This window comes from Lepisma saccharinum, chromosome 24, assembly GCF_977018435.1.
Source record: "Lepisma saccharinum chromosome 24, izLepSacc3.1, whole genome shotgun sequence".
NCBI lineage: Eukaryota > Metazoa > Arthropoda > Insecta > Zygentoma > Lepismatidae > Lepisma > Lepisma saccharinum.
This window is the reverse complement of record NC_139252.1, coordinates 24,561,488-24,574,727: the sequence shown is the minus strand read 5'-3', so window position 1 is coordinate 24,574,727 and position 13,240 is coordinate 24,561,488. Positions and strand designations below refer to the sequence as shown.

Sequence of the window (13,240 nt, the reverse complement as noted above, 5' to 3'; positions counted from 1 at the left end):
CAGTATAAAGTTGGATCCAAACCACTTTCTGCCTCCACCAGGTATCAAACCTGGGACTCCTTGATTACAAGGCAATGATGTTACCACTAGTCCCTCACCGTGGCTGTGCGGTCTAACGCATCATTCTTTGGGCTCCGGCTACAGGACACACACAGGTTCAAGTCTCCTGGAACTTTTCTCGTAAGATTTCTGCCTGTGTATGGAACTGGTTGCCACCCACCATCAAGAGGAAATTGGAGAGCTACGAATGAGTAGCGTAAGCTGGTCATGAAAACCTACAACAACAACTGGTGGTTCTTCGTGTTGACTACACGTCACCCTGTAACTGGTTGGATGAATTCCCCTTGGATGAGTGAGTAGAATCTGGTGGGAGTGAGACCGGCAGCCGGTAGGTAGGCCTGGGCCTTCAATGGGCTGTTGCACCATGGGTTATTGTTACCACTATGTCATCAGAGAGACCTGCAATGTGGGATTTTTATCATGGCAGAAGAAACAGAAGCACGTAGTTTGACCATTCCTGTTCTGCTGCTTACTGACCTTCAAATGCAGTCTGCAGGTGGGAGATTCACACCGTACCGAGTGTTTGCCAGGCTACACAGGTGAAAGCAAGTTGTTCAAGCCTGTTCTATGTACAGTAGTTAGGTATAGAAAAACAACTTTATGGTAGAGTATTCATAAATGCTTCTACTTCCATGTCTACAAAGTGCAGATTGAGCAGGATTTAAAGCAAATGATAAACCCCACAGTTTCCAATCTGTTCAAGATATTTTCTCAAAAATTGAAGGAGCTGATGATAAATTACCTGCTGCATTTTGTGACAAAGCAATGTTTGGAGTATAGGTGAAAAATATGAGGATCAGAAAAACCTCACTCTATCTGGGGATGTCTGGTGAACTTCGTCATGTTTGGAAATTTTGGGGCCTTTTTGAATTTGTAGAAAATATAATGTGGTGACTTGTTTGGACACGTTGGAAGATTATCAAATAAATGTGATGTTCCAGCATGATGGCTCACCACCGCTTTGTTCTTAAATTGTTCCTAGTCATTATACTGAGCATTGTGAATTAATTCCGTGGCCTTCACACTCACCCCATTGACAAAACCACTCAATTTCTGCCTGTAGTATTACATTAAGAACACTTTTTACAAGGCTAAAATTGTTGCCATGAAGGAAACAGTTACACTGCAACAGCTGAGGAACATTTTGATGAAAAATTATTTTAGCTTGGACATCTTTTGGCAAGTTGTTTAGCATTCTGCAGTGAGTTATCTGAGTTACTCTCTCACATACTGAGAGCAGTTTTACAGGGTGTCTACAATCTCGTAAAAATAAAATTCCCTCACTTTTCCAAGTTTTTCCAGACCAAATCATTAGAGTGATTAGTGTACAGTAGAATCCGTGAGTTTTACCTTGCAAATTGTCCATGACTATATTCATTAATTTTTCTCTTACATCCTATGTGTTTTTAAGTGATGGATTTATATGTATGCTGGTCAGAAGTTGTCAACAACTAGTTTTGAGTTTTCTTTTAATTAATGAAGCTCTTATTGGGTCAAATAAAGTGCACGAACATGGTGATGGACAATTTGCACAGTAATACTCATGGATCCCACTGTACATGAACATGCCTGGGGGAAAAATCACAATATTTTAGCTAAACACTCGCACTTAGAATTCCACTTAATAAAGTGCTGGAATATTTACTTCATATGTAAAGGTAACAACAAAAAGGGAAAATCACCAGCAATTGACTGTTCGATATGGGGAGGGAAGTAAGTATAAGGGGTGAGTTTTTAGGGGTGATACTTGTATTGACTAATGATTAACAAAGAAGTATTTTTTTATAAGAAAACATAAACTACTGCATAAATACTACATAATTACATATAGTAAAATTTACCATCATATGTATTGTTCCTGTCTACCAAACACACACAAAAAATTGCAAGAAGAAAGTGGTAAATTTCAAAACCACCTTTCATAGTAATTTCTACATAATAACAGTTCAAAATTAACATACAACTTTTATTGTAACTACTGATAATATTCAGTATATCAAGCTGAAGTATAGACTGCCAACAACAAATTTGAATTCCTTGTTTGTACTTTCTTTCTTTGCTCAAAAACCTGGTTTTTAGTGCACTACTACAAAAAATTCTGACTTTTACAGAAACAATAAATTTGCCTGACATTTCCATGACTTTTCCAGGATTTCCAGATACCCTGGTTTTATTATGTTGTTTCCAGGTTGAAAACTATAAGCTATGGAAATTGTGACTAATTTTCAATCAGATTGTACATCTGCTGACATACAAATTGTCATACTTTCATTCTATATAAGGATTTCTGTAATACTCACTTGTATCAATAGTTGTATAGTTAGCCCAGAAACCAATAGAATGAACTGACTCATCAGTAACAAATTTCATCCACAGATAATTGTGTGTTGAGAATATAGGTGAAATTATGTCATCGCCACAAAATTTACCAATTAGAGTTGAATTCTGGTTGTCTCCATCATGCACCTATAAAAATATATAAAAAATTAGTACATTCACATGCATGGTTATATTAAATAAAGTAAATTAGCAAAACTAATCATCTAGCTCACATTTTGTCAGTCAACTTTCCACTAAAAGAAAGAAAATAAATGGTAATGTGCCTTGTGAACCCTATGCACATGATCATCTAAAATATTACGCTAAAGTTCTGCTGGATGTTGGACATGTCGTTGACTTTTCCAGTATTTACTGGTACTTAAAAAAACTTTCTAGACCACTCTAATGATTTAACATACTGATAAATAAATGTTATTTCTTAAACTTTGCAAGTTAAACAAAGTAATTAAGTTTATTCAGCATTGTTGAAAATAAATTATGAAAACAAAGTTAGACATTTTTATACAAACAAAACTAAATTGTATGGGGAAAAAAGTGAAATATGTTTTCAGTTTCCAATCCTGGTAAGCAAAATAAAAAATTACTCACTTTTCCAGTTTCTTGAAAATCTCTACAAAATTCCCTGACTTTTCCATAATTTCCAGGTCTGTGAGGACCCTATCTTGGCATTGAGTTTTCCAAAAGTATATCTCTCATTTCTAAGATTAACACTGATATTCCAAATTCAGGCAAATTAGATCTATCTACAGGGTATCTGATAAGTCAATACCTATTTTTAAGTTGGTAGTACATAATGAAGAAACCATTATATAATGGTAACTATGAAAGGGAATGAAAACTTATTCTGTACCATTTATGTTGGAGCTAACTGAACATGCCACCAACGTTTAGCAGAGCGAAGAAAAATTACTGCAAGGTACAATGTATGGAAATTGGTAGACGATTATCTTCTTTCAATCTGACCAATTTTTACAAATTCCATGCGGTGGTCACAGCCCTCGGGAAAGATTTGCTGAACGTAATGAGACTTCCAGGAATGAAATTTTTTTTTTTTTTTAAAAAACAGTCTCAAAAAACAGTGGTATAGCATGTTAGCCTGCTCTACTGGCGACCTGACCGATGGACGTTTTAGGGCTTCTCTCAAACATTTCCTGCATGTCTGATCGTGATGTAGATGGTCGACCAGTACATCATGCATCCAACACAGAACCTGTTCTCATCAATTTACTGTGACATTTTTTGATGATTTTTGGTTTCAGTATTGCATTTCGACCATTCTCAGCTCTCCACCGGTGCTGGACTTGAACTACCAATTTCCATACCTTGTACCTTGCAGCAATTCTTGCTTGCTCTTCTATGCTAAGCATTGGTGGCAAGTTCAGTTTACCTGCAACACAAGTGGTACAGAATTAGTTTTCATTCCCTGTGATAGTTACCATTATACAGTGGTTTCTACATTATGTATTACCAATTTAAAAATATATATTGACTTATCAGTAGACCTCGGATTTTTAGGTCCTAAAAAGTGTGCTTTTAGGTTCCTAAAATAGGCTCTAAAAATCCCAAAATAGGCTCTAAAAATCCCAAAATAGGCTCTAAAAATCCTAAAATAGTGTCCCCAAAGTGTCCAACAATTGAACTTACCCATTCTTGCTCCAAGAGAACCCACTCATTATCCACGAGGATGTGGACTTCCAGATGTGTTGGATATCTTGATATATCAAGGTGTAAATATTATGACTGCTCCCTATATTATTCATGATCTAGACTCAGACCATCAACCAATACTCTTTGAAATTGTTCATCATAATTTATTGAAGCCTCCTCCTCCCAAATATCATGTTACAACAGACTGGGATGCTTACACTCGACAATTATTGCCTATCATTGTCTTGCATTTAGCTTTAAAAACCCCAGCCGAAATTGATTCGGCTTTACAAAACCTTACAGCAGGCATACAAACGTCTTATCTTCATTCCACTATCAGAACCCCGCAGTTATACAAATGGTATGGTCTACACACCAGAGGAAAAGGCTGAAGTGTTCTCCAAACATCTGGAGGACCAATTCCACACACCAGATCAACTGCATAATGGCAATTATATCCAGAATATTCAACATCGACTGGAACAACTATATCATGAACCACTCACAGCTTATCCACTTCTCACAACCCCTCAGGAGGTCAAAGGTGTTATAAATCTTCTTCGACCTGGTAAGGCACCTGGCTTTGACACTATTACCACATTACAACTGAAGAACGGCCCCAGAAAATTGCTAGTTTTTCTAGCAAAAGTCTTCAATGCTATATTCCTTACCGGCTATTATCCATCAAGTTGGAAACTAGCAAAAATAATCCTCTTGCCAAAACCAGGAAAGAACATTCTTCTACCACAGAATTATAGACCTATAAGTCTTCTGAGCCATGTTAGCAAAATCTTTGAACATATACTACTCAGACGATTACAAGCTGTGGTGGATGAAAAAGGCTTGCTATTGGACAATTGTACCCAGTTTTCCGAAATCCTACCTTGGGACTGATGACTCGCTTGCATGTGTATAAGATGATGGTACATCCCACACTCCTGTATGCAGCACCAGCTTGGGGTTATCTCTGACCTTCAGTCATAAGGAAATTGCAGATTATACAGAATAATGTTGCTGGACCTTATTACTGGTCATAGCCGAGATACTCGTATCTTACAAATCCATGAGGACCTTGAAATAAATTATGTTCAATCTGCTATATATGCCATGTGTTACAACTTCTTGGCCTAGATACAACAGCACCCAAATCCAGCAGTTCGGGGCATTGGAACTCGACCACAGGTCCGGATGTCCCACTCCATGCCCCAAAATTTTGAACAAATCTAAATTCAAAATGCTATTGTATTATTATGCTGTGTGTTACATATACTCCCTGTTTATAAGCACTTCAAAGTACTGTTTTCAATGAAGCAGATTAGTGTTCCTTGATAGTGCAGCTATGAAAGCACAGATTGTGATTTTGTTGTTTCTTTGTTACTTATTGTTACTTATATATTGTTATCATTATTATTATTCTATGTGGTTATATTATGTTTAATGTGTCTTTAAAGTGATGTGCAAAACGTAGTTTGTGAGTAGAACTTTTCATCAATGCACCGAACTATTGTATGGTTTGAAAAATAATAGTGATTATTTCCTGCCTCTGTCAATGCAAAATTATAACAAGGAACTCAACAATTTCAAATTAGAAATAATACAAATGAACTATTGTCCAAATCTCGGTAGGTCTCCCCGATGGCGCAGTGGTAGCGTCGTCGTCGCCTTGTAATCAAGGGGTCCCAGGTTTGATACCCGGTGGAGGCACATAGTGGTTCGGATCCCACTTTAAACTGTAGGTCCAGTCCTGATTAGCCTTACTGTGCATAAAGTGGACTTAAAACACCAAATCAACCAACCAACCAACCAACCAAATCCCAGTAGACAGTCGACCTGGGTTATAGCAATATAAATGTTGTACATATACTACTTTGTAAGGACATGATAGTAAGTCAAGGGCACAATGGTCCCAATACTTACAGAAAACCTGTCAATAAAGCATTGGCATTGGCATTGGCATCACTCATCCCCATCTTCGCAAATTAGCCAATAAGTGGCAAAAAAGGTAAAGTAAAATAAAGCAAATTAAATCAAATTAAATTACGCATGTATAATTTGCTGCACAATACCTGGGTGGCAACTCATCGGGAATTCCTTGAATTCAGGGAATTCTGCGTGAATTTTTCTTCATTACGAGCAAAAATCCACCTTTTATTAATCCCATTGAATTGATACATATTTATTAATTCCCTGAGACAAGTTTTTCACATTTGTGACTTGTGTTTATAGATGTATTTTTGGTCTGAGTATGTGAAATGGCCAATGTAAACTCGCACCTTAAATTAAATATTCTAAATATGTATACCGTATAATTGAATTAGAATTTCTGGATACATAGGAAATGCACAGATCCTTTACATTGTTCATATATTTGTTTGCATGTGTGTGGTTGGTGAGAGTCGGTAATTGATTGATTTGATGTTTTATGTCCACTTGATGAACAGTAAGGCTAATCGGGACTGGACCTACAGTTTAAATTGGGATCCGAACCACTATGTGCCTCCACCGGGTATCGAACCCGGGACCCCTTGATTACAAGAGGACGACGCTACCACTGCGCCATCGGGGAGGCCCTGAGAGTTGGTAATACGTAAGGCTGAAAAACATCTGCTTGTACTCTTGAATTTTTGGAAAGTGTTCGCCTTGAAATCCAGGAATTATAGTTGAATTTGATCCTAGAGTGGCCAACCTGAATACATAACAATCTTTTTCGTGTTATCCACAGTCAAATTCTGCCTTTTGTCTGTGTGGATCATCTCAAATGCTGAAAATGATCTTTCAACAAAAATGCAGTCAGTGGTGCAAATTTGAATGCTAAAACGTTACTTCGCAAGGTGTGAATGCCAGAAAGTACCGAACTGACGCGAAAGTGAGTAAGACTACATGAATCACAAATTTGTACTTTGAACTGTGCAGGTAGCCTAACAATGGCACCAGAAAATCTTGTTTGTTTAGAGCTTTGAAAAAACATTATGGATTTAGGAGGGAGGGAAATCGACTGAAAGTATGTTCCAAACACGTTAGTCAATGAATTATTTCGGTACCAATCCTAGCAAATACCTGTGTGAGATATGAAAATCCTGAAAAATCTATAAAAATCTAAAAAAAGGTTTGATTTAGGTGCATAAACCTAAAATAGGTTCTAACAAGCAAAATAGGTTATTTTAGGCACTATAAAACTTCACCAGATGTTGCATTTTTTAATGAAACATTGATGTAACTTGTTATTTCTTATTTACCTACAAAGGAAAAAATAGGTTAAAAACCTAAAAGTGATATCAGCTCACCCCCATTTTTAAATCAATGAGAAGTACTGCCATTTAATAGTCAGCAATATGTTTTACACAGGCTATTAACTCTTCTTAGTAACAACAATTATAATAGTGATATATATGCTGTAGTAATCAGAAAAAATATGAAAATCTTTACAATTTTAAGTATTAAAATAATGTAAAATTGCTGAAAACTTACTTTGAATGAACATTTGTAAGCATTTCTCATTATTTAAAACTTATGCTGGAACATCTCATTCACCAAAATAATGATAGTCAGTTTCAAAATAATATTTCTTGCATTAATTTGTAATGACCAATAAAATGTTTGAGTTAACAACTGAAGTATGGTAAGTAGATAGTATATCTGCAACTATTCAATTTAATGTTACATTCAGCCATGGAATATTATGAGTGAGAGGAATAATAATTAGTATATCTGCAATACTATTCAATTTAGTGTTACATTCACTCTGAAAGATTATGGGTGGTAGGAACAACAGCGAGAGGCACACATTTTTGGTAAACATAAAAGCAAAATTTCGGTACAAAAACAGAGTCAATTTCAGGTACAAAAGCAGTAAATAAAATAAAATTTTGGTGTTATAGCGGTGAAAAATTGGATCAAAAGTGGTATATAAAATGACATTTTGTTTTTAAAATTGTGATTATAATCCTAAATTTGATTTAAAAACTGCACTCATTACACAAAATAAACATATACTTTCTAATAGCACATTTATGTAGTTAGCAGAGTATTAAGTTTATTCCTGTATAAATGGGCATATTTTTGCTTCTCAAATATTTACAGCAGAATTAATTAATTTTCCGCGAATTGCATAACTCACAGGATAATTCAAACTTCAGAAAGTGTCGTGTTGGTATTTCACGTTTAAGAGTCTATTTCGCATCATTTCATGGAGATGTCCTTTTGTGTCATTTAATTTGCAAGGTATGGTTCTGCTGTTTCAGTTCAGCGACCTTTTCGACTGCGATAACAACATTCGTCGATTTTTTAATAAGTGTCAAACTGGGTATGTCACCAAAAGGAAGAGCTACAAGTGAGTCGAACAAAAGTGTCGAGAAGCATTGAACTACCGGATGGAAGTGTGCAGTGTCACAAAAGATGCTCACATTGAACATTTATAAGGTACACTATGTAAACTTGTTGAGCTGTTGTTTACTCCCATATAAGCTTTGTCCTTGTACCCCATATATAAGGGAAATTAATGACTATGATACCTGGATAATCATTTTGGGACATGCTGTTGTAAACAGTGATCATATTTCATCGCGATAAAATGCTAAAAATCTCATCTCCTATCTAGAAAAATCAATTAAAAATACACTCCTCACAAAAAGTTGGGAATATTGTTACTTTAGACAATAGGTGACAGACATCACCTTGGAATGCAACAACACAAGGTATCTGTCTGGTGGATGTTCTCGTCTTTTCGCTGATATATGCCACAGTGCCTATCAGCTATTACCTAATATAATAATATTCCAAACTTGTTGTGAGGAGTGTATAAATAATTCTAAGATCTGTTGCAACACATAGATTGGATTCATTGACAAGAACAGACTGGAGGAGAATGTATTATATATTTTCAGAAGGAAAGTGCTAACACAAGTATTTATGGACCTGTGAAATTTAAAATAAGAAATAATGAAGAACTAGAACAGATACTAGACATAAGAAAATTCTGTGGAAGAATTGATTCATTGAGTTGGTGTTTTAAGTCCACTTTATGCACACTAAGGCTAATCAAGACTGGACCTACAGTTTAAAGTGGAATCCGAACCACAATGTGCCTCCACCAGGTACCGAACCCGGGACCACTTGATTAATTCTGTGGAACAGAGTATGCAAACATTCAAGAAAGTGTGAGATACTAGAGCCTGAGAAATGTGGTAATCTTTGTCATGAAGATGGACCTAGAACAATGTGGAACACATGACTGAAGGAAGAATGAGGAAGAAAAAGTTGCATATGGCAATGACACGAAAAGAAGAAAGTGAAAAAAAATGCAAGATTTGGAAAAGGGACTGGAAAGCATGGGGAAACAGAAATGGTTAAGAGGTGTGGAGATGAAAGGATTCAATTAACACTAGAAGGTAAATATGTTTGAAAGTAAAACTAAACCTCTACCAGTGCATGTAGCATACTTACTTCCAAATAGTCATACAGACAAGGGCTTGAATGAAGGTGACTTGATAAAAGTTGCCCTGAATAAAGGTGTCCTAAATCATAGTGTTCTGTGAGAAAATCTTGAAATTCGAGCTTAATAGCTTTCCCAGGCTGTTGTTCAATAACATATGTGCACACCTTGTTTCCAGGATATCTGTCTGGATAGTTAGGTGAATGTAGAACTCCCGTAGGTGATGTGAATTCACCACCACAAACTAAAATATAAGCAGAATAGTATTTTAGTAAAACTTGATTTTGTTCATATGATCAAGCAATGAATGATGAAAGCACACATGAATGATTGACTGATTGATTTAGTTTATTTTACTTCGCTTCTTGAGCCACTTTTGGCTAATTTGTGAAGATAGAGATGAGTGATTATATGATGAAATTGATAAATGGACACTCACAAACATCCATGCCCAGGCCAGGATTCGAACCCGGGACCCCTGGCATTGTAGCACGTTGTAGCACGATGTGCTAACCACTCTGCCATGGGGGCCAGTGAAAGCACACATGAACAAAAAAGAACATGCATTAGAGTGTGTGAAATATTTATGTTTATGTTTAAATACCTTTTGTCAAAAAAGTACCGGGAATTTGTAATTTAAAAGACCCGCGCAAATGATTTTTTAAAAATATTGGTATAAGTTGGTAGCTCTGTACTTAATTACTATGCCAAACATGAGCGCGATCTGTCAACCAGTTTGTTTACAGCAGCAGGTTGAATCAGTCCACTTCAGTAGTGCATCACGATTTTAACAATGAACGAAATTATTGAACAAAGAGTTTGCCTTAAATTTTGTGTTGCGAACGGAATTTCGTGTTCTGACTCGCTAAAAATGTTAGAAAAGACTTATGGTGAATCAGTTTTATCAAAAACACGGGCTTACGAGTGGTGCAAAGCGTTCAAGGAGGGCCGAGAGATCGTTGAAGACATGCCTCGTTCTGGACGACCTTCGACCTCTTCAACCGATGGAAACATCGAAAAAGTGAAGGAAATTGTGCTCGATAATCGCCATTCCAGCTTAAGAGAGATAGCTACTGACCTTAACATCTCTCACGAGTCTGTTCGTTGGATTTTGGTGGATATTTTGGGCATGAGACGCGTCACCGCACGTCTTGTTCCAAAAGAGCTGAATTTTCTTCAAAAACAGTACTGTGAGCAGGTCTTTTTAGACATGCTGGATCGTGTCAATCCTGATCCCACATTCATGGAATGCATCATAACTGGTGACGAGACATGGGTTTGCGAGTTTGACATGCAAACAAGTCAACAGTCATCAGAATGGAGGACAAAAGACGAGCCAAAACCGAAAAAAACATGTCAAAGTCGCTCAAAAGTCAAGGTGATGCTCATTGTTTTCTTCGATATTCGTGGTTTGGTGCATCATGAATTCCTTCCAGAGGGACAGACGGTCAATAAAGAATAGTATTTGGCCATATTGAAGTGTTTGCGTGAGAAAATCTGTCAGAAACGGCCAGATTTGTGGACGATCAATTCGTGGATTTTACACGACGATAATGCGCCATCGCATAGAGCGACAGTGGTGACCGAATTTAAGGCCAAAAACACAATAAATACCATCGAACAAGCACCATATTCTCCAGATCTTGTGAGACTTCTTTATATCTCCAAAACTAAAATTGCCGCTCCGGGGTACCCGCTTTTGATTCAATTGAAGCCATAAAGCACAATTCATGGAAGGAGCTGAAGGCCATACCGGAAAGTGCCTATAAAAAGTGTTTCCAAGACTGGAAAAAACGCTGGCATATGTGTGTTGCATCAAATGGGGCCTACTTTGAAGGTGACAAAATAAATAGTGATGAATAAATTAAAATTGTGCATTTTATTTAACAATTCCCGGTACTTTTTTGACAGAATATATATGTGTGCCAATTAGGAACATGTACAGTGGGACCCTGATTTTACATTTCCGGATTTTACATTTTCCCAAATTATACATGCAGTCCTCATGGTCCAAAGAAAGTAGCATATTAAATAATTTTCCAAGATTTTATATTTTCCTGCATAATAAGTTTCACCATCTTAGTCCCTTGAAAAATGTACCGCTTTCTCTGATAATTAGCCCTAAACAAGCCTTATTCAGTTGGGCAGATTAAAAAATAATAATAGTAGGTTATATCTATAGGCCTTGATGTTTTGGTGCTATTATTTTTCCACTTTTTTCAGTGTTACTTTTCCAAAAATTTGCATTCCGTCAAATATACATAAAATTATATTTTCATTGTTATTTTAAACTAGTATTTTAATTTGTATATCACATACATGTTTGACACAGTGTCATACATTGGAAACCATTTTTGAGAAAGTTCTTTACAATTATTTCTCGTGTGTCAAATACTAATGTTACAGCTCTGATGTGATGGTAAATAGAGGGAAACATCCATTTACATGTGGTTTCATGGTTCTTTTTGTGACACAATTTTGAAAAAAGTGCACGCTTTTAGATGCATAAACATGGTACATTATATTTTTTAAACCTAATACACAAGACTGTAGTATTGTAGCATTTTTCCTTTCTTAAGCCCAGAATGTGTTGAAATTCACAAAAAAGGTCACAATTCACATTTTATGCAAAACTCGCATTATTTCATTACTTTGAATGCATGAAAAATGTTTCTGAACATATCACTGTACATATATACACATTTTTCTGCAAGGTTATATCCAATAAATAACTTTTACTTACACATCAATAATGATTTTTTACAAATGTAAAAGAAATATGCACTCACCTAGATCATATTTGATGCGAAACCCTGCAGCAGAAACAGAATAATCAGAATGAAATCTGATCAGAAGTGTATTGCTTTGGGAACGATATGATGTTGGTATATCAGGGTTACAATATCTCCCAATTAATGGGCTATTAGGACTGCTGCCTTCTCGAAGCTGGAAATGTAATATAATATTCAGGTACATTCACACACACTAATCTTATACTACATGCTGAACAGAACATACTGTATTTTCCTTACCAGTGTAAAACTATAAAATAATTTTAAAATTAATTAATTATTGGATGAAATTTATTATTTTTTAATATTTAATTAGATAAATGAAATATTAATAATTGGGAAAGAGACACGCGGGAGTATATAAATACAGAGAAAACTAGTACTCACTTTTATCTGCGAAGCTGTTTTCTCTTTTTTGATTAATTTCAGTGGCCACCACCACCATCCTCGTTGTAACTTGAAGTACTGTTGCTTGGCACACATCTTTTGTTTGTAGTTCTCAGGCTGCCCTTAGGTGCGCTGTTATTAACTGTGCGTCTCGGTCTGTGTTGTCTGCTATTTCTGGAAGATAACTGTTCTAGTAGGGGAATCCAAGTGTGGTGCACTTGCCCGCTATCAATGTTTAACTCGTCGGGAAGTGCATTATGGCGTGCGTTTCCTTGATTTTGGTGTCTACGAGCATGTGGGCACTGTGTTTGACTTGAACCTTTTGAATTTTATGGCTATTGTATTTGATATGTTTAGCAAGACCAATAGTGGGTTGGGCTTTTTTCACATCTGCTAGGTGCTGTTGAATTCTTTCATTGACAGATCTGATGGACCTGCCGATGTAATGTGTCTTGCATTCACACTCTGCATCGTATACATCTGGGTTATCAAGGGAGGAGAGGAAGTACTGTTTGTGTTTGTTTAGTTTATCAGCTATTTTGGAATTGGGTTTGTGCGCTACTTTGATGCCATATGGGAGAAG

General features: G+C 36.3%; 1 protein-coding gene across 1 annotated transcript in view; it reads right to left on the bottom strand.

The window, feature by feature from the left end:
• Positions 1–13,240, bottom strand: part of LOC145978140 (cubilin-like) — a 416,836-nt gene that overhangs the window by 284,300 nt on the left and 119,296 nt on the right. Inside the window, exons 18-20 of the mRNA XM_083110579.1 lie at positions 12,268–12,424; positions 9,490–9,722; positions 2,361–2,526 (exon numbers count right to left, since the gene is read on the bottom strand). Of these exons, the coding sequence (XP_082966705.1) occupies positions 2,361–2,526; positions 9,490–9,722; positions 12,268–12,424 (556 nt within the window). The remainder of the gene's footprint in view (positions 1–2,360; positions 2,527–9,489; positions 9,723–12,267; positions 12,425–13,240) is intronic.